Source organism: Salmo salar, chromosome ssa11 (genome assembly GCF_905237065.1).
Source record: "Salmo salar chromosome ssa11, Ssal_v3.1, whole genome shotgun sequence".
Lineage (NCBI taxonomy): Eukaryota > Metazoa > Chordata > Actinopteri > Salmoniformes > Salmonidae > Salmo > Salmo salar.
The window spans coordinates 58,547,668-58,570,634 of NC_059452.1; the positions used below are offsets into that span (position 1 = coordinate 58,547,668).

Here is a 22,967-nt window from a genome sequence, read left to right on the forward strand (position 1 = left end):
CCGACCAACACACCCGGTCTGCCACTAGGGGGCATCAGATTACCGACCAACACACCCGGTCTGCCACTAGGGGGGGCATCAGATTACCGACCAACACACCCGGTCTGCCACTAGGGGGGGCATCAGATTACCGACCAACACACCCGGTCTGCCACTAGGGGGGGCACCTGGTACTGGGCCTAGTTTCCACCTGGTACTTGACCTAGTTTCCACCTGGTACCTGGCCTAGTTTCCACCTGGTACCTGGCCTAGTTTCCACCTGGTACTTGGCCTAGTTTCCACCTGGCACTGGGCCTAGTTTCCACCTGGTACTTGGCCTAGTTTCCACCTGGTACCTGGCCTAGTTTCCACCTGGTACCTGGCCTAGTTTCCACCTGGTACTTGGCCTAGTTTCCACCTGGTACTTGGCCTAGTTTCCACCTGGTACTGGGCCTAGTTTCCACCTGGTACTTGTCCTAGTTTCCACTTGGTACTTGGCCTAGTTTCCACCTGGTACTTGGCCTAGTCCATTCCTCACAGACCAAAGGACTTCCTCGCTCCTTATATGGCTGACCCGCTCAGTGGAGACGTCAGAGGCACACCCGTCTTGTCCAAGCACATTATCCCATTCTCTACAGGACACGTCCAGCCATCATCAAAAACCCGCTTTCTCTCGCTGTTGTCTTTCCTTTCACCGATAACTCCTAACTCATTGGAATAGCACGAGCCACGATGCCGCTGTTTTCATGAACCCGGTTCGAGTTGCTGCGTCGCCGCTTCAGCTCCGTACAACACGGGATATCTGATTAGGGTGCCCGGTTTTACCGGGTTGGATAGAGGGAATTAGAGAATGACTCACATTTTGGAAAAGAGATTGCTTTTAGCTCCAGTGTGGATTTTGACTGGATGCGTGTGTGTTTTAATGTGTGTGTTTTTCCCTTGGTGTTTCTGATGGTGGATCACTTTTCTGGACCGAGCGATTTAGAAATGGTAGTTTAATTTGCTGAGTGACTATATTCAGTCAGATTGTTCACGCATTCATCCAGCACCGGCACTTTACATACTGCTATGCTTTATGCTTCTTAATTACTGAATAGAATGGTGCAATACTTTTGTATTTATATATTTGTACCTTTACTTGTCGACACCCGCGGGCAGCACACTGGGGTGACAATGAAACGGAACGTTTTGGAAACATTAACGGATAGATATGGCAATGGTAACGTGGAGAAACGGCGAGAAAGATATCGCCCGCGACTCTCAAGGCGGAATCTCTTCCCCCCTCTCTCAAGTCGGACCGTTATCCCTCTCTACCGACCTAACGGGACACCTCAATCCCATACCCTGTCTGGATATCCCCTCAACACATCAGACACCCCAAGGCGCTCATTCAAGCAACATATCTCAATCTATCACTAGTCAAACGTCGACTAACTCCGTGGACAAACAGCAGCTTCAGCAGATCGAGTGTGTGGTGTGCGGGGATAAATCCAGCGGGAAGCACTACGGCCAGTTCACATGTGAGGGGTGTAAGAGCTTCTTCAAACGGAGCGTCAGGCGGAACCTCAGCTACACCTGCCGCGCTAGCAGGAACTGTCCCATTGATCAACACCACAGGAATCAATGCCAGTACTGCCGACTGAAGACGTGTCAAAGTGGGAATGCGGAGAGAAGATAAACAAGCTTGTTTCTCATCTCCCTTTAGGTCACTTATAGCCTGTAGCTGTAGTCACTAGAAGCCAATGATTTAAAAAAAAAAAAGTTCTCTAAAGATACGGCTCGTAAACTCACTACATTTTAACAACATATTCATCCGTGTAGTTCAGATAGGCTATAAGATAATATAATACTGTTAAATCTCCATTACTGAGCTCCTAATAATAGTCTCCATGCTGTTATTGTTCATGAGCTTATTGTTTCAGAGGAATAAAGGCAGTGGGCTGTGTGTGTTTTTACACGCTTAGAAAACAAGGAGTTATATAGGATATAGAACCGTGTATGAAGCAAGCGATAGAATCCCTTTTGTTCCATCAGGATTGGTAGACATGTACTCACACGAACACGCCGCTATTCACTATATTTACCAATAGGATCTGTCACCTTGTAGGCCTACGTTATCTACCCGACATTAATATTGATCTGTCACCTTGTAGGCCACCGTTATCTACCCGACATTAATATTGATCTGTCACCTTGTAGGCCACCGTTATCTACCCGACATTAATATTGATCTGTCACCTTGTAGGCCACCGTTATCTACCCGACATTAATATTGATCTGTCACCTTGTAGGCCACCGCACCGTTATCTACCCGACATTAATATTGATCTGTCACCTTGTAGGCCAACGCACCGTTATCTACCCGACATGAATATTGATCTGTCACCTTGTAGGCCAACGCACCGTTATCTACCCGACATTAATATTGATCTGTCACCTTGTAGGCCAACGCACCGTTATCTACCCGACATTAATATTGATCTGTCACCTTGTAGGCCAACGCACCGTTATCTACCCGACATTAATATTGATCTGTCACCTTGTAGGCCAACGCACCGTTATCTACCCAACATTAATATTGATCTGTCACCTTGTAGGCCACTGCACGTTATCTACCCGACATTAATATTGATCTGTCACCTTGTAGGCCACCGTTATCTACCCGACATTAATATTGATCTGTCACCTTGTAGGCCAACGTCCCGTTATCTACCCGACATTAATATTGATCTGTCACCTTGTAGGCCACCGTTATCTACCCGACATTAATATTGATCTGTCACCTTGTAGGCCACCGTTATCTACCCGACAATAATATTGTCTCTGTCTCGTTGTATCACAGCGGTTCAGAGAGGAAGGATGCTCCCACCTCAACCGTACCACGGTCAGTTCTCCATAACCAACGGAGACCCTCTCCAATGCCACTCCTACCTATCTGGATACATCTCGCTGCTCATGCGAGCCGAGCCCTACCCCACATCCAGATACAGCACGCAGTGTATGCAGTCCAACAACCTCATGGGGATGGAGAACATCTGTGAGCTGGCCGCCCGGATGCTGTTCTCGGCGGTGGAGTGGGCCCGAAACATCCCCTTCTTCCCCGACCTCCAGATCACCGACCAGGTCGCCCTGCTCCGGCTCACTTGGAGCGAGTTGTTCGTGCTGAACGCGGCCCAATGCTCAATGCCGGTGCATGTGGCTCCTCTCCTGGCTGCGGCGGGGCTGCATGCCGCCCCCATGTCGGCGGAGAGAGTCGTGTCTTTCATGGACCATATCCGGATCTTCCAGGAGCAAGTGGAGAAGCTGAAGGTTCTGCATGTTGACTCAGCCGAGTACAGCTGTATTAAGGCTATAGTTCTCTTTACGTCAGGTAAACACACACACGCCGCTATGCTTCACTGCTGTTCACTGTGACTGGTATCAATACAAACCTAAACATAGACAAGCGTCACCCTCATCGGCAACAGGAACAGCTGTAGTGGTGTTCCCCAAATCACCACAGATCAACTATATCAATTACCCCTCAAATTCACTTTTCAGACAATCCTATGAGTTGAATGCCGAATGTGAAAACGTAATAGGTCTACTAAAATACCTGCAAAAATATTGAGGAAATTGGACTCAACGTTCGTGAATTATATAAATATATGATGATTTTATATATTTGTTTTTACAATAATTAATTCAGCGTGGTTATTATATAGGCCCCTGTGAATTATATGATATGATTAATAAAATTATTGGCGTTTTATTTAATTAATTACATTTCTTTTCAAACTAATAATTATTATTATTATCAAAATATTTTACAGGCTAATTTTGTTAGTTGTATGACCTACAGACATGTAAGTCATTCACCTATCATCAGCCACACAACTTAACCATTACTGACAGAAAATTAAATATTTCATAATAAAGAATAAAGAAAAGTCTACCTATATTTAATTTCGTTTTGCAGAATTTCTTAAATGCCGTAATGTATTTAAACAACTAGGCCTGAGCCTAAAAGGCCTTATGGTGGCGAGATGAATGAACACAACTCGGCCTGAGCCTAAAAGGCCTTATGGTGGCGAGATGAATGAACACAACTCGGCCTGAGCCTAAAAGGCTTTATGGTGGCGAGATGAATGAACACAACTCGGCCTGAGCCTAAAAGGCTTTATGGTGGCGAGATGAATGAAAATCATTTTTTTATGTCCTATAAAAAAAGAAGAAACCAAATCATGTATTTTGTCAACTCAAGTCGATGGATGCCTTGACTGACGGTAAACAAATAGTATTAGACTGGTCCCAGCAGAACCAGGCCATGAGCAGTGTTCATTCTGTGCGCTAGGGCATAACCCTTTATTCACCCCTGTACTGTAGCGCTGCACTTAGAAATAAGGTGCTGTCTAGAACGTAAATGGGTTATTCGGCTGTCCCCATAGGAGAACCATTTGAATAACCGTATTTTGGTCCAGATAGAACACTTTCGGTTCCAGGTAGAACCCTTTCCACAGAGGGTTCTACAGGGAACCGGAACGGTTCCACCTGAAGCCAAAAAAGGGTTATTCTATTGGGACAGCCGATTAACCATTTTGGAACCCTTTTTTCTAAGCGTGTATCCTCAGATAACATGGAGGTAGGTAGCGACATAGAGGTAGCGACATGGAAAGAGGCACAGCGTTGCATTCAGAATTATGTTTTTAAATCTGCTTTTAAAAATGCATTTGAAGAGTGCAGCTATAGTGTGGAGCAGTCTGAGAAAAGGCCTATAGGCCTGTTTGTAATGTTATTGCGGACCCGTTTAATTTAGCAGACAGGGCTGTACGTTTTATAGGCCTGTTTGTGATGTTATTTTCGACCCGTTTTATTTAGCAGACAGGGCTGTACGTTTTATAGGCCTGTCTGTGATGTTATTTCGGACCTGTTTTATTTAGCAGACAGGGCTCTACGTTATAAAGGCCTGTTTGTGATGTTATTTTCGACCCGTTTTATTTAGCAGACAGGGCTGTACGTTATATAGGCCTGTTTGTAATATTATTTTCGACCCGTTTTATTTAGCAGACAGGGCTGTAGGTTATATAGGCCTGTTTGTTATGTTATTTTCGACCCGTTTTATTTAGCAGACAGGGCTGTACGTTTTATAGGCCTGTTTGTGATGTTATTTCGGACCCGTTTAATTTAGCAGACAGGGCTGTACGTTTTATAGGCCTGTTTGTGATGTTATTTTCGACCCGTTTTATTTAGCAGACAGGCTGTACGTTTTATAGGCCTGTTTGTGATGTTATTTTCGACCCGTTTTATTTAGCAGACAGGGCTGTACGTTTTATAGGCCTGTTTGTGATGTTATTTTCGACCCGTTTTATTTAGCAGACAGGGCTGTACATTTTATAGGCCTGTTTGTGATGTTATTTTGGACCCGATTTATTTAGCAGACAGGGCTGTACGTTTTATAGGCCTGTTTGTGATGTTATTTCGGAACCGTTTAATTTAGCAGACAGGGCTGTACGTTTTATAGGCCTGTTTGTGATGTTATTTTCGACCCGTTTTATTTAGCAGACAGGGCTGTACGTTTTATAGGCCTGTCTGTGATGTTATTTCGGACCTGTTTTATTTAGCAGACAGGGCTGTATGTTATATAGGCCTGTTTGTGATATTATTTTCGACCCGTTTTATTTAGCAGACAGGGCTGTAGGTTATATAGGCCTGTTTGTTATGTTATTTTCGACCCGTTTTATTTAGCAGACAGGGCTGTACATTTTATAGGCCTGTTTGTGATGTTATTTCAGACCCGTTTTATTTAGCAGACAGGGCTGTACGTTATTTTCGACCCGTTTTATTTAGCAGACAGGGCTGTACGTTTTATAGGCCTGTTTGTTATGTTATTTTCGACCCGTTTTAATTAGCAGACAGGGCTGTACGTTTTATAGGCCTGTCTGTGATGTTATTTCGGACCTGTTTAATTTAGCAGACAGGGCTGTACGTTTTATAGGCCTGTTTGTGATGTTATTTTCGACCCGTTTTATTTAGCAGACAGGGCTGTACGTTTTATAGGCCTGTCTGTGATGTTATTTCGGACCTGTTTTATTTAGCAGACAGGGCTGTACGTTATATAGGCCTGTTTGTGATATTATTTTCGACCCGTTTTATTTAGCAGACAGGGCTGTAGGTTATATAGGCCTGTTTGTTATGTTATTTTCGACCCGTTTTATTTAGCAAACAGGGCTGTACGTTTTATAGGCCTGTTTGTGATGTTATTTCAGACCCGTTTTATTTAGCAGACAGGGCTGTACGTTATTTTCGACCCGTTTTATTTAGCAGACAGGGCTGTACGTTTTATAGGCCTGTTTGTTATGTTATTTTCGACCCGTTTTAATTAGCAGACAGGGCTGTACGTTTTATAGGCCTGTCTGTGATGTTATTTCGGACCTGTTTCATTTAGCAGACAGGGCTGTACGTTTTATAGGCCTGTTTGTGATGTTATTTCGGACCCGTTTAATTTAGCAGACAGGGCTGTACGTTTTATAGGCCTGTTTGTGATGTTATTTTCGACCCGTTTAATTTAGCAGACAGGGCTGTGCATTTTATAGGCCTTTTTGTGATGTTATTTCGGACCCGTTTTATTTAGCAGACAGGGCTGTAGGTTATATAGGCCTGTTTGTGATGTTATTTTCGACCCGTTTTATTTAGCAGACAGGGCTGTACGTTTTATAGGCCTGTTTGTGATGTTATTTTCGACCCGTTTTATTTAGCAGACAGGGCTGTACGTTTTATAGGCCTGTTTGTGATGTTATTTTCGAACCCGTTTTATTTAGCAGACAGGGCTGTACGTTTTATAGGCCTGTTTGTGATGTTATTTCGGACCCGTTTAATTTAGCAGACAGGGCTGTACGTTTTATAGGCCTGTTTGTGATGTTATTTTCGACCCGTTTTATTTAGCAGACAGGGCTGTACGTTTTATAGGCCTGTTTGTGATGTTATTTCGGACCCGATTTATTTAGCAGACAGGGCTGTACGTTTTATAGGCCTGTTTGTGATGTTATTTCGGAACCGTTTTATTTAGCAGACAGGGCTGTACGTTTTATAGGCCTGTTTGTGATGTTATTTCCGACCCGTTTTATTTAGCAGACAGGGCTGTACATTTTATAGGCCTGTTTGTGATGTTATTTTGGACCCGATTTATTTAGCAGACAGGGCTGTACGTTTTATAGGCCTGTTTGTGATGTTATTTCGGAACCGTTTAATTTAGCAGACAGGGCTGTACGTTTTATAGGCCTGTTTGTGATGTTATTTTCGACCCGTTTTATTTAGCAGACAGGGCTGTACGTTTTATAGGCCTGTCTGTGATGTTATTTCGGACCTGTTTTATTTAGCAGACAGGGCTGTATGTTATATAGGCCTGTTTGTGATATTATTTTCGACCCGTTTTATTTAGCAGACAGGGCTGTAGGTTATATAGGCCTGTTTGTTATGTTATTTTCGACCCGTTTTATTTAGCAGACAGGGCTGTACATTTTATAGGCCTGTTTGTGATGTTATTTCAGACCCGTTTTATTTAGCAGACAGGGCTGTACGTTATTTTCGACCCGTTTTATTTAGCAGACAGGGCTGTACGTTTTATAGGCCTGTTTGTTATGTTATTTTCGACCCGTTTTAATTAGCAGACAGGGCTGTACGTTTTATAGGCCTGTCTGTGATGTTATTTCGGACCTGTTTAATTTAGCAGACAGGGCTGTACGTTTTATAGGCCTGTTTGTGATGTTATTTTCGACCCGTTTTATTTAGCAGACAGGGCTGTACGTTTTATAGGCCTGTCTGTGATGTTATTTCGGACCTGTTTTATTTAGCAGACAGGGCTGTACGTTATATAGGCCTGTTTGTGATATTATTTTCGACCCGTTTTATTTAGCAGACAGGGCTGTAGGTTATATAGGCCTGTTTGTTATGTTATTTTCGACCCGTTTTATTTAGCAAACAGGGCTGTACGTTTTATAGGCCTGTTTGTGATGTTATTTCAGACCCGTTTTATTTAGCAGACAGGGCTGTACGTTATTTTCGACCCGTTTTATTTAGCAGACAGGGCTGTACGTTTTATAGGCCTGTTTGTTATGTTATTTTCGACCCGTTTTAATTAGCAGACAGGGCTGTACGTTTTATAGGCCTGTCTGTGATGTTATTTCGGACCTGTTTCATTTAGCAGACAGGGCTGTACGTTTTATAGGCCTGTTTGTGATGTTATTTCGGACCCGTTTAATTTAGCAGACAGGGCTGTACGTTTTATAGGCCTGTTTGTGATGTTATTTTCGACCCGTTTAATTTAGCAGACAGGGCTGTGCATTTTATAGGCCTTTTTGTGATGTTATTTCGGACCCGTTTTATTTAGCAGACAGGGCTGTAGGTTATATAGGCCTGTTTGTGATGTTATTTTCGACCCGTTTTATTTAGCAGACAGGGCTGTACGTTTTATAGGCCTGTTTGTGATGTTATTTTCGACCCGTTTTATTTAGCAGACAGGGCTGTACGTTTTATAGGCCTGTTTGTGATGTTATTTTCGACCCGTTTTATTTAGCAGACAGGGCTGTACGTTTTATAGGCCTGTTTGTGATGTTATTTCGGACCCGTTTAATTTAGCAGACAGGGCTGTACGTTTTATAGGCCTGTTTGTGATGTTATTTTCGACCCGTTTTATTTAGCAGACAGGGCTGTACGTTTTATAGGCCTGTTTGTGATGTTATTTCGGACCCGATTTATTTAGCAGACAGGGCTGTACGTTTTATAGGCCTGTTTGTGATGTTATTTCGGAACCGTTTTATTTAGCAGACAGGGCTGTACGTTTTATAGGCCTGTTTGTGATGTTATTTCCGACCCGTTTTATTTAGCAGACAGGGCTGTACGTTTTATAGGCCTGTTTGTGATGTTATTTTCGACCCGTTTTATTTAGCAGACAGGGCTGTACGTTTTATAGGCCTGTTTGTGATGTTATTTCGGACCCGATTTATTTAGCAGACAGGGCTGTACGTTTTATAGGCCTGTTTGTGATGTTATTTCGGAACCGTTTTATTTAGCAGACAGGGCTGTACGTTTTATAGGCCTGTTTGTGATGTTATTTCCGACCCGTTTTATTTAGCAGACAGGGCTGTGTGTTATTTACGACCCGTTTTATTTAGCAGACAGGGCTGTACGTTTTATAGGCCTGTTTGTTATGTTATTTTCGACCCGTTTTAATTAGCAGACAGGGCTGTACGTTTTATAGGCCTGTCTGTGATGTTATTTCGGACCTGTTTCATTTAGCAGACAGGGCTGTACGTTTTATAGGCCTGTTTGTGATGTTATTTCGGACCCGTTTAATTTAGCAGACAGGGCTGTACGTTTTATAGGCCTGTTTGTGATGTTATTTCGGACCCGTTTTATTTAGCAGACAGGGCTGTAGGTTATATAGGCCTGTTTGTGATGTTATTTTCGACCCGTTTTATTTAGCAGACAGGCTGTACGTTTTATAGGCCTGTTTGTGATGTTATTTTCGACCCGTTTTATTTAGCAGACAGGGCTGTACGTGTGATGTTATTTCGGAACCGTTTTATTTAGCAGACAGGGCTGTACGTTTTATAGGCCTGTTTGTGATGTTATTTCCGACCCGTTTTATTTAGCAGACAGGGCTGTACGTTTTATAGGCCTGTTTGTGATGTTATTTCGAGCCATTTTATTTAGCAGACAGGGCTGTACGTTTTATAGGCCTGTTTGTAATGTTATTTTCGACCCGTTTTATTTAGCAGATAGGGTTGTACGTTTTATAGGCCTGTTTGTGATGTTATTTCGGACCTGTTTTATTTAGCAGACAGGGCTGTACGTTATATAGGCCTGTTTGTGATATTATTTTCGACCCGTTTTATTTAGCAGACAGGGCTGTAGGTTATATAGGCCTGTTTGTTATGTTATTTTCGACCCGTTTTATTTAGCAGACAGGGCTGTACATTTTATAGGCCTGTTTGTGATGTTATTTCAGACCCGTTTTATTTAGCAGACAGGGCTGTACGTTATTTTCGACCCGTTTTATTTTGCAGACAGGGCTGTACGTTTTATAGGCCTGTTTGTTATGTTATTTTCGACCCGTTTTAATTAGCAGACAGGGCTGTACGTTTTATAGGCCTGTCTGTGATGTTATTTCGGACCTGTTTAATTTAGCAGACAGGGCTGTACGTTTTATAGGCCTGTTTGTGATGTTATTTTCGACCCGTTTTATTTAGCAGACAGGGCTGTACGTTTTATAGGCCTGTCTGTGATGTTATTTCGGACCTGTTTTATTTAGCAGACAGGGCTGTACGTTATATAGGCCTGTTTGTGATATTATTTTCGACCCGTTTTATTTAGCAGACAGGGCTGTAGGTTATATAGGCCTGTTTGTTATGTTATTTTCGACCCGTTTTATTTAGCAAACAGGGCTGTACGTTTTATAGGCCTGTTTGTGATGTTATTTCAGACCCGTTTTATTTAGCAGACAGGGCTGTACGTTATTTTCGACCCGTTTTATTTAGCAGACAGGGCTGTACGTTTTATAGGCCTGTTTGTTATGTTATTTTCGACCCGTTTTAATTAGCAGACAGGGCTGTACGTTTTATAGGCCTGTCTGTGATGTTATTTCGGACCTGTTTCATTTAGCAGACAGGGCTGTACGTTTTATAGGCCTGTTTGTGATGTTATTTCGGACCCGTTTAATTTAGCAGACAGGGCTGTACGTTTTATAGGCCTGTTTGTGATGTTATTTTCGACCCGTTTAATTTAGCAGACAGGGCTGTGCATTTTATAGGCCTTTTTGTGATGTTATTTCGGACCCGTTTTATTTAGCAGACAGGGCTGTAGGTTATATAGGCCTGTTTGTGATGTTATTTTCGACCCGTTTTATTTAGCAGACAGGGCTGTACGTTTTATAGGCCTGTTTGTGATGTTATTTTCGACCCGTTTTATTTAGCAGACAGGGCTGTACGTTTTATAGGCCTGTTTGTGATGTTATTTCGGACCCGATTTATTTAGCAGACAGGGCTGTACGTTTTATAGGCCTGTTTGTGATGTTATTCCGGAACCGTTTTATTTAGCAGACAGGGCTGTACGTTTTATAGGCCTGTTTGTGATGTTATTTCCGACCCGTTTTATTTAGCAGACAGGGCTGTGTGTTATTTACGACCCGTTTTATTTAGCAGACAGGGCTGTACGTTTTATAGGCCTGTTTGTTATGTTATTTTCGACCCGTTTTAATTAGCAGACAGGGCTGTACGTTTTATAGGCCTGTCTGTGATGTTATTTCGGACCTGTTTCATTTAGCAGACAGGGCTGTACGTTTTATAGGCCTGTTTGTGATGTTATTTCGGACCCGTTTAATTTAGCAGACAGGGCTGTACGTTTTATAGGCCTGTTTGTGATGTTATTTCGGACCCGTTTTATTTAGCAGACAGGGCTGTAGGTTATATAGGCCTGTTTGTGATGTTATTTTCGACCCGTTTTATTTAGCAGACAGGCTGTACGTTTTATAGGCCTGTTTGTGATGTTATTTTCGACCCGTTTTATTTAGCAGACAGGGCTGTACGTGTGATGTTATTTCGGAACCGTTTTATTTAGCAGACAGGGCTGTACGTTTTATAGGCCTGTTTGTGATGTTATTTCCGACCCGTTTTATTTAGCAGACAGGGCTGTACGTTTTATAGGCCTGTTTGTGATGTTATTTCGGAGCCATTTTATTTAGCAGACAGGGCTGTACGTTTTATAGGCCTGTTTGTAATGTTATTTTCGACCCGTTTTATTTAGCAGATAGGGTTGTACGTTTTATAGGCCTGTTTGTGATGTTATTTCGGACCTGTTTTATTTAGCAGACAGGGCTGTACGTTATATAGGCCTGTTTGTGATATTATTTTCGACCCGTTTTATTTAGCAGACAGGGCTGTAGGTTATATAGGCCTGTTTGTTATGTTATTTTCGACCCGTTTTATTTAGCAGACAGGGCTGTACATTTTATAGGCCTGTTTGTGATGTTATTTCAGACCCGTTTTATTTAGCAGACAGGGCTGTACGTTATTTTCGACCCGTTTTATTTTGCAGACAGGGCTGTACGTTTTATAGGCCTGTTTGTTATGTTATTTTCGACCCGTTTTAATTAGCAGACAGGGCTGTACGTTTTATAGGCCTGTCTGTGATGTTATTTCGGACCTGTTTAATTTAGCAGACAGGGCTGTACGTTTTATAGGCCTGTTTGTGATGTTATTTTCGACCCGTTTTATTTAGCAGACAGGGCTGTACGTTTTATAGGCCTGTCTGTGATGTTATTTCGGACCTGTTTTATTTAGCAGACAGGGCTGTACGTTATATAGGCCTGTTTGTGATATTATTTTCGACCCGTTTTATTTAGCAGACAGGGCTGTAGGTTATATAGGCCTGTTTGTTATGTTATTTTCGACCCGTTTTATTTAGCAAACAGGGCTGTACGTTTTATAGGCCTGTTTGTGATGTTATTTCAGACCCGTTTTATTTAGCAGACAGGGCTGTACGTTATTTTCGACCCGTTTTATTTAGCAGACAGGGCTGTACGTTTTATAGGCCTGTTTGTTATGTTATTTTCGACCCGTTTTAATTAGCAGACAGGGCTGTACGTTTTATAGGCCTGTCTGTGATGTTATTTCGGACCTGTTTCATTTAGCAGACAGGGCTGTACGTTTTATAGGCCTGTTTGTGATGTTATTTCGGACCCGTTTAATTTAGCAGACAGGGCTGTACGTTTTATAGGCCTGTTTGTGATGTTATTTTCGACCCGTTTAATTTAGCAGACAGGGCTGTGCATTTTATAGGCCTTTTTGTGATGTTATTTCGGACCCGTTTTATTTAGCAGACAGGGCTGTAGGTTATATAGGCCTGTTTGTGATGTTATTTTCGACCCGTTTTATTTAGCAGACAGGGCTGTACGTTTTATAGGCCTGTTTGTGATGTTATTTTCGACCCGTTTTATTTAGCAGACAGGGCTGTACGTTTTATAGGCCTGTTTGTGATGTTATTTTCGACCCGTTTTATTTAGCAGACAGGGCTGTACGTTTTATAGGCCTGTTTGTGATGTTATTTCGGACCCGTTTAATTTAGCAGACAGGGCTGTACGTTTTATAGGCCTGTTTGTGATGTTATTTTCGACCCGTTTTATTTAGCAGACAGGGCTGTACGTTTTATAGGCCTGTTTGTGATGTTATTTCGGACCCGATTTATTTAGCAGACAGGGCTGTACGTTTTATAGGCCTGTTTGTGATGTTATTTCGGAACCGTTTTATTTAGCAGACAGGGCTGTACGTATTATAGGCCTGTTTGTGATGTTATTTCGGACCCGATTTATTTAGCAGACAGGGCTGTACGTTTTATAGGCCTGTTTGTGATGTTATTTCGGAACCGTTTTATTTAGCAGACAGGGCTGTACGTTTTATAGGCCTGTTTGTGATGTTATTTCCGACCCGTTTTATTTAGCAGACAGGGCTGTACGTTATTTACGACCCGTTTTATTTAGCAGACAGGGCTGTACGTTTTATAGGCCTGTTTGTTATGTTATTTTCGACCCGTTTTAATTAGCAGACAGGGCTGTACGTTTTATAGGCCTGTCTGTGATGTTATTTCGGACCTGTTTCATTTAGCAGACAGGGCTGTACGTTTTATAGGCCTGTTTGTGATGTTATTTCGGACCCGTTTAATTTAGCAGACAGGGCTGTACGTTTTATAGGCCTGTTTGAGATGTTATTTTCGACCCGTTTAATTTAGCAGACAGGCTGTACGTTTTATAGGCCTGTTTGTGATGTTATTTTCGACCCGTTTTATTTAGCAGACAGGGCTGTACGTTTTATAGGCCTGTTTGTGATGTTATTTCCGACCCGTTTTAATTAGCAGACAGGGGTATACGTGATATAGGCCGGTTTGTGATGTTATTTTCGACCAGTTTTATTTAGCAGGCAGGGCTGTACGTTTTATAGGCCTGTTTGTGATGTTATTTTCGACCCGTTTTATTTAGCAGACAGGGCTGTACGTTTTATAGGCCTGTCTGTGATGTTATTTCGGACCTGTTTTATTTAGCAGACAGGGCTGTACGTTTTATAGGCCTGTTTGTGATGTTATTTCGGACCTGTTTTATTTAGCAGACAGGCTGTACGTTTTATAGGCCTGTTTGTGATGTTATTTTCGACCCGTTTTATTTAGCAGACAGGGCTGTACGTTTTATAGGCCTGTTTGTGATGTTATTTTCGACCCGTTTTATTTAGCAGACAGGGCTGTACATTTTATAGGCCTGTTTGTGATGTTATTTTGGACCCGATTTATTTAGCAGACAGGGCTGTACGTTTTATAGGCCTGTTTGTGATGTTATTTCGGAACCGTTTAATTTAGCAGACAGGGCTGTACGTTTTATAGGCCTGTTTGTGATGTTATTTTCGACCCGTTTTATTTAGCAGACAGGGCTGTACGTTTTATAGGCCTGTCTGTGATGTTATTTCGCACCTGTTTTATTTAGCAGACAGGGCTGTACGTTATATAGGCCTGTTTGTGATATTATTTTCGACCCGTTTTATTTAGCAGACAGGGCTGTAGGTTATATAGGCCTGTTTGTTATGTTATTTTCGACCCGTTTTATTTAGCAGACGTTTTATAGGCCTGTTTGTGATGTTATTTCAGACCCGTTTTATTTAGCAGACAGGGCTGTACGTTATTTTCGACCCGTTTTATTTAGCAGACAGGGCTGTACGTTTTATAGGCCTGTTTGTTATGTTATTTTCGACCCGTTTTAATTAGCAGACAGGGCTGTACGTTTTATAGGCCTGTCTGTGATGTTATTTCGGACCTGTTTTATTTAGCAGACAGGGCTGTACGTTTTATAGGCCTGTTTGTGATGTTATTTCGGACCCGTTTAATTTAGCAGACAGGGCTGTACGTTTTATAGGCCTGTTTGTGATGTTATTTTCGACCCGTTTAATTTAGCAGACAGGGCTGTGCATTTTATAGGCCTGTTTGTGATGTTATTTCGGACCCGTTTTATTTAGCAGACAGGGCTGTAGGTTATATAGGCCTGTTTGTGATGTTATTTTCGACCCGTTTTATTTAGCAGACAGGCTGTACGTTTTATAGGCCTGTTTGTGATGTTATTTTCGACCCGTTTTATTTAGCAGACAGGGCTGTACGTGTGATGTTATTTCGGAACCGTTTTATTTAGCAGACAGGGCTGTACGTTTTATAGGCCTGTTTGTGATGTTATTTCCGACCCGTTTTATTTAGCAGACAGGGCTGTACGTTTTATAGGCCTGTTTGTGATGTTATTTCGGAGCCATTTTATTTAGCAGACAGGGCTGTACGTTTTATAGGCCTGTTTGTAATGTTATTTTCGACCCGTTTTATTTAGCAGATAGGGTTGTACGTTTTATAGGCCTGTTTGTGATGTTATTTCGGACCCGTTTTATTTAGCAGACAGGGCTGTACGTTATATAGGCCTGTTTGTGATGTTATTTTCGACCCGTTTTATTTAGCAGGCAGGGCTGTACGTTTTATAGGCCTGTTTGTGATGTTATTTTCGACCCGTTTTATTTAGCAGACAGGGCTGTACGTTTTATAGGCCTGTCTGTGATGTTATTTCGGACCTGTTTTATTTAGCAGACAGGGCTGTACGTTTTATAGGCCTGTTTGTGATGTTATTTCGGACCCGTTTAATTTAGCAGACAGGGCTGTACGTTTTATAGGCTTGTTTGTGATGTTATTTTCGACCCGTTTAATTTAGCAGACAGGGCTGTGCATTTCATAGGCCTGTTTGTGATGTTATTTCGGACCCGTTTTATTTAGCAGACAGGGCTATAGGTTATATAGGCCTGTTTGTGATGTTATTTTCGACCCGTTTTATTTAGCAGACAGGGCTGTACGCTTTATAGGCCTGTTTGTGATGTTATTTTCGACACGTTTTATTTAGCAGACAGGGCTGTACGTTATATAGGCCTGTTTGTGATGTTATTTTCGACCCGTTTTATTTAGCAGGCAGGGCTGTACGTTTTATAGGCCTGTTTGTGATGTTATTTTCGTCCCGTTTTATTTAGCAGACAGGGCTGTACATTTTATAGGCCTGTCTGTGATGTTATTTTGGACCCGATTTATTTAGCAGACAGGGCTGTACGTTTTATAGGCCTGTTTGTGATGTTATTTCGGAACCGTTTAATTTAGCAGACAGGGCTGTACGTTTTATAGGCCTGTTTGTGATGTTATTTTCGACCCGTTTTATTTAGCAGACAGGGCTGTACGTTTTATAGGCCTGTCTGTGATGTTATTTCGGACCTGTTTTATTTAGCAGACAGGGCTGTACGTTATATAGGCCTGTTTGTTATGTTATTTTCGACCCGTTTTATTTAGCAGACAGGGCTGTAGGTTATATAGGCCTGTTTGTTATGTTATTTTCGACCCGTTTTATTTAGCAGACAGGGCTGTACGTTTTATAGGCCTGTTTGTGATGATATTTCAGACCCGTTTTATTTAGCAGACAGGGCTGTACGTTATTTTCGACCCGTTTTATTTAGCAGACAGGGCTGTACGTTTTATAGGCCTGTTTGTTATGTTATTTTCGACCCGTTTTAATTAGCAGACAGGGCTGTACGTTTTATAGGCCTGTCTGTGATGTTATTTCGGACCTGTTTTATTTAGCAGACAGGGCTGTACGTTTTATAGTCCTGTTTGTGATGTTATTTCGGAACCGTTTAATTTAGCAGACAGGGCTGTACGTTTTATAGGCCTGTTTGTGATGTTATTTTCGACCCGTTTAATTTAGCAGACAGGGCTGTGCATTTTATAGGCCTGTTTGTGATGTTATTTCGGACCCGTTTTATTTAGCAGACAGGGCTGTAGGTTATATAGGCCTGTTTGTGATGTTATTTTCGACCCGTTTTATTTAGCAGACAGGCTGTACGTTTTATAGGCCTGTTTGTGATGTTATTTTCGACCCGTTTTATTTAGCAGACAGGGCTGTACGTTTTATAGGCCTGTTTGTGATGTTATTTCCGACCCGTTTTATTTAGCAGACAGGGCTGTTCGTTTTATAGGCCTGTTTGTGATGTTATTTCGGACCCGTTTAATTTAGCAGACAGGGCTGTACGTTTTATAGGCCTGTTTGTGATGTTATTTCCGACCCGTTTTATTTAGCAGACAGGGCTGTACGTTTTATAGGCCTGTTTGTGATGTTATTTCGGACCCGATTTATTTAGCAGACAGGGCTGTACGTTTTATAGGCCTGTTTGTGATGTTATTTCGGAACCGTTTTATTTAGCAGCCATGGCTGTACGTTTTATAGGCCTGTTTGTGATGTTATTTCCGACCCGTTTTATTTAGCAGACAGGGCTGTACGTTTTATAGGCCTGTTTGTGATGTTATTTCGGAGCCATTTTATTTAGCAGACAGGGCTGTACGTTTTATAGGCCTGTTTGTAATGTTATTTTCGACCCGTTTTATTTAGCAGATAGGGTTGTACGTTTTATAGGCCTGTTTGTGATGTTATTTCGGACCCGTTTTATTTAGCAGACAGGGCTGTACGTTATATAGGCCTGTTTGTGATGTTATTTTCGACCCGTTTTATTTAGCAGGCAGGGCTGTACGTTTTATAGGCCTGTTTGTGATGTTATTTTCGACCCGTTTTATTTAGCAGACAGGGCTGTACATTTTATAGGCCTGTCTGTGATGTTATTTCGGACCTGTTTTATTTAGCAGACAGGGCTGTACGTTTTATAGGCCTGTTTGTGATGTTATTTCGGACCCGTTTAATTTAGCAGACAGGGCTGTACGTTTTATAGGCTTGTTTGTGATGTTATTTTCGACCCGTTTAATTTAGAAGACAGGGCTGTGCATTTTATAGGCCTGTTTGTGATGTTATTTCGGACCCGTTTTATTTAGCAGACAGGGCTGTAGGTTATATAGGCCTGTTTGTTATGTTATTTTCGACCCGTTTTATTTAGAAGACAGGGCTGTACGTTTTATAGGCCTGTTTGTGATGTTATTTTCGACACGTTTTATTTAGCAGACAGGGCTGTACGTTTTATAGGCCTGTTTGTGATGTTATTTCGGACCCGTTTTATTTAGCAGACAGGCTGTACGTTTTATAGGCCTGTTTGTGATGTTATTTTCGACCCGTTTTATTTAGCAGACAGAGCTGTACGTTTTATAGGCCTGTTAATGATGTTATTTTCGACCCGTTTTATTTAGCAGACAGGGCTGTACATTTTATAGGCCTGTTTGTGATGTTATTTCGGAACCGTTTTATTTAGCAGACAGGGCTGTACGTTTTATAGGCCTGTTTGTGATGTTATTTCCGACCCGTTTTATTTAGCAGACAGGGCTGTACGTTTTATAGGCCTGTTTGTGATGTTATTTTCGACCCGTTTTATTTAGCAGACCGGGCTGTACATTTTATAGGCCTGTCTGTGATGTTATTTCGGACCTGTTTTATTTAGCAGACAGGGCTGTACGTTTTATAGGCCTGTTTGTGATGTTATTTCGGACCCGTTTAATTTAGCAGACAGGGCTGTACGTTATATAGGCCTGTTTGTGATGTTATTTTCGACCCGTTTTATTTAGCAGGCAGGGCTGTACGTTTTATAGGCCTGTCTGTGATGTTATTTCGGACCTGTTTTATTTAGCAGACAGGGCTGTACGTTTTATAGGCCTGTTTGTGATATTATTTCGGACCCGTTTTATTTAGCAGACAGGCTGTACGTTTTATAGGCCTGTTTGTGATGTTATTTTCGACCCGTTTTATTTAGCAGACAGGGCTGTACATTTTATAGGCCTGTTTGTGATGTTATTTTGGACCCGATTTATTTAGCAGACAGGGCTGTACGTTTTATTGGCCTGTTTGTGATGTTATTTTCGACCCGTTTTATTTAGCAGACAGGGCTGTACGTTTTATAGACCTGTCTGTGATGTTATTTCGGACCTGTTTTATTTAGCAGACAGGGCTGTACGTTATATAGGCCTGTTTGTGATATTATTTTCGACCCGTTTTATTTAGCAGACAGGGCAGTAGGTTATATAGGCCTGTTTGTTATGTTATTTTCGACCCGTTTTCTTTAGCAGACAGGGCTGTACGTTTTATAGGCCTGTTTGTGATGTTATTTCAGACTCGTTTTATTTAGCAGACAGGGCTGTACGTTATTTTCGACCCGTTTTATTTAGCAGACAGGGCTGTACGTTTTATAGGCCTGTTTGTGATGTTATTTCGGACCCGATTTATTTAGCAGACAGGGCTGTACGTTTTATAGGCCTGTTTGTGATGTTATTTCCGACCCGTTTTATTTAGCAGACAGGGCTGTACGTTTTATAGGCCTGTTTGTGATGTTATTTCGGAGCCATTTTATTTAGCAGACAGGGCTGTACGTTTTATAGGCCTGTTTGTAATGTTATTTTCGAACCGTTTTATTTAGCAGATAGGGTTGTACGTTTTATAGGCCTGTTTGTGATGTTATTTCGGACCCGTTTTATTTAGCAGACAGGGCTGTACGTTTTATAGGCCTGTTTGTGATGTTATTTCGGAGCCATTTTATTTAGCAGACAGGGCTGTACGTTTTATAGGCCTGTTTGTAATGTTATTTTCGAACCGTTTTATTTAGCAGATAGGGTTGTACGTTTTATAGGCCTGTTTGTGATGTTATTTCGGACCCGTTTTATTTAGCAGACAGGGCTGTACGTTATATAGGCCTGTTTGTGATGTTATTTTCGACCCGTTTTATTTAGCAGGCAGGGCTGTACGTTTTATAGGCCTGTTTGTGATGTTATTTTCGACCCGTTTTATTTAGCAGACAGGGCTGTACGTTTTATAGGCCTGTCTGTGATGTCATTTCGGACCTGTTTTATTTAGCAGACAGGGCTGTATGTTTTATAGGCCTGTTTGTGATGTTATTTCGGACCCGTTTAATTTAGCAGACAGGGCTGTACGTTTTATAGGCTTGTTTGTGATGTTATTTTCGACCCGTTTAATTTAGCAGACAGGGCTGTGCATTTTATAGGCCTGTTTGTGATGTTATTTCGGACCCGTTTTATTTAGCAGACAGGGCTGTAGGTTATATAGGCCTGTTTGTGATGTTATTTTCGACCCGTTTTATTTAGCAGACAGGGCTGTACGTTTTATAGGCCTGTTTGTGATGTTATTTTCGACACGTTTTATTTAGCAGACAGGGCTGTACGTTTTATAGGCCTGTTTGTGATGTTATTTTCGACCCGTTTTATTTAGCAGACAGGGCTGTACATTTTATAGGCCTGTTTGTGATGTTATTTCGCACCTGATTTATTTAGCAGACAGGGCTGTACGTTTTATAGGCCTTTTTGTGATGTTATTTTCGACCCGTTTTATTTAGCAGACAGGCTGTACGTTTTATAGGCCTGTTTGTGATGTTATTTCCGACCCGTTTTATTTAGCAGACAGGGCTGTACGTTTTATAGGCCTGTTTGTGATGTTATTTCGGAGCCATCTTATTTAGCAGACAGGGCTGTACGTTATATAGGCCTGTTTGTGATGTTATTTTCGACCCATTTAATTTAGCAGACAGGGCTGTACGTTTTATAGGCCTGTTTGTGATGTTATTTTCGACCCGTTTTATTTAGCAGACAGGGCTGTAGGTTATATAGGCCTGTTTGTGATGTTATTTCGGACCCGTTTAATTTCAGAGGGCCATGTTCTATTGAAAAGCCCCTGTAGCGCCATTTTGAGTGAAGCAAATACGGCATAATTTGCTTTGTCTTGTTCTTTACGCAGTTAAATTGATTTCATATGAAAAATGTATGCACTTACTCTGGATAAGAGCGCTCTGGATAAGAGCGTCTGCTAAATGACTAAAATGTAAAATGTAAAAATGTAATCAATTGGAGTGGGCCTATATAGGCATACAACATACTGTATTAACAATAGCCTATACTAATATTGATTTCGAAAAATTGCAGTAGGCGTTAAATGTCTATGCCATATTGGCTGGATTTACACAAGCAGCCCAATTCTGATATATTGCCCAATTATTGGTTAAACAGCTGATCTGATTGATCAAAAGAGCAAAAACGAGAACGGAATTGGGCTGCCTGTGTAAACTCAGCCATTGTATTATTTGTAATGAATTGATGATCTAATATTAGCCAATATTGCATTGTACACGAAGAAGATAAGCCTATATTATTGCTAATGATTTCTGATTTGAATTCTCTGTTTTTATAGATGCGTGCGGTCTGTCAGACGTAACTCACGTGGATGATCTTCAGGAGAAATCCCAGTGCGCCCTGGACGGGTACATCAGGAACCAGTATCCTAACCAACCAAACCGGTTTGGGAAGCTATTACTCCGTCTGCCCTCTCTACGCACCGTCTCCTCGTCCGTTATAGAACAGTTATTCTTCATCCGGTTGGTCGGAAAAACACCAATAGAAACTCTCATTAGAGATATGTTGCTTTCCGGAAGCAGTTTTAATTGGCCTTATATGTCGATGCAGTAGAATAAGAACATTCCAGAATACTCCAGGAATGGAATCATAGAACTAGAATGGTTCTATGGATGGAACCTTAGATACTGTCAGAGGAACAGGCAGCATTCTAAAGCACCTTTATCTCTAACTGTACCACCAGCTAAATGTTGCTCTGCCCAGAGTACCCCTGGAGTACCCCCTCATTCTAAAGCAATGGTTCACAACCTTTATCTGTTACTGTACCACCAGCTAAATGTTGCTCTGCCCAGAGTACCCCTGGAGTACCCCCTCATTCTAAAGCAGTGATTCACAACCTTTATCTGTTACTGTACCACCAGCTAAATGTTGCTCTGCCCAGAGTACCCCTGGAGTACCCCCTCAGGTGCATTTTACCAGTAGGCCTATGGTCTCATGAGTCTTCTCAAGTACCCCCTGAGGATAGGCCAAGTACCCCCAGGAGTCCTAGTACCCCCAGGAGTCCAAGTACCCCCAGGAGTCCTAGTACCCTAGTACCCCCTGAGGATAGGCTAAGTACCCCCAGGAGTCCTAGTACCCCCAGGAGTCCTAGTACCCCCAGGAGTCCTAGTACCCTAGTACCCACTGAGGACAGGCCAAGTACCCCCAGGAGTCCTAGTACCCGCTGAGGATAGGCCAAGTACCCCCAGGAGCCCTAGTACCCTAGTACCCCCTGAGGACAGGCCAAGTACCCCCAGGAGTTCTAGTACCCGCTGAGGATAGGCCAAGTACCCCCAGGAGTCCTAGTACCCCCAGGAGTCCTAGTACCCCCTGAGGACAGGCCAAATACCCCCAGGAGTCCTAGTACCCCCTGAGAACAGGCCTAGTACCCCCAGGAGTCCTAGTACCCTAGTACCCACTGTTCTAAAGTATGAAAAGAGACTAATTAAATGGCGGGGATCCTCCTCACAAATCATGATTTGGGAAACAAAATATAGTATTTATTTGACACTGTATGTATATTTATTGTGCTTGTTAATTATGTTATTTTTTGGAACAAATGTTTTTCATTTGACCCAGGATAAGAAAATGACAAAGGGAATTGTTATAGTTTTTTTTCCTACTTTGTCTTTTGTCCATACATGTCTTTTTCTATAATGTGCTCCAAACATGAATAGTTTCTTTAAATATTTCAATAAGCACAGTAGTCCAGGAGTACTCTAATACTATTTGAGATGATCCAGTCACACAGATGTCCTAGATGGCAAAGGTCCGGACGGATATTGTCATTTATCAGTGTAACAGACCCTCACAACCCATGTCACCCAACCCGTTGAACTGTTCACAACCCTTAGCAGTTTTAAAGCTCATTTCCTGCAATTCTACACATTTTCCATGTCTTATGTGTGTTCATATGACACCAGGAGGCAAATCCCGACCGAATTAAATGTGAAAATGTTATGTTTAAAAAAACAAAACAAAAAAAACTTGTTCTGGGTCCGGATCCCACGGTCCTTATTAACTCCGTTCTGGGTACGGATCCCACGGTCCTTATTGACTCCGTTCTGGGTCCAAATCCCACG

At 41.8% G+C, this 22,967-nt stretch overlaps 1 protein-coding gene across 1 annotated transcript; it reads left to right on the forward strand.

The window, feature by feature from the left end:
* Positions 1–1,189: 1,189 nt before the first annotated feature.
* LOC106562559 (COUP transcription factor 2-like) lies at positions 1,190–21,459 on the forward strand. Its single transcript, XM_045690391.1, has 3 exons — positions 1,190–1,653; positions 2,820–3,349; positions 21,185–21,459. The coding sequence occupies exons 1-3, from the start codon at positions 1,190–1,192 to the stop codon at positions 21,457–21,459; spliced, it is 1,269 nt and encodes a 422-aa protein (XP_045546347.1).
* The last annotated feature ends 1,508 nt before the right edge of the window (positions 21,460–22,967 follow it).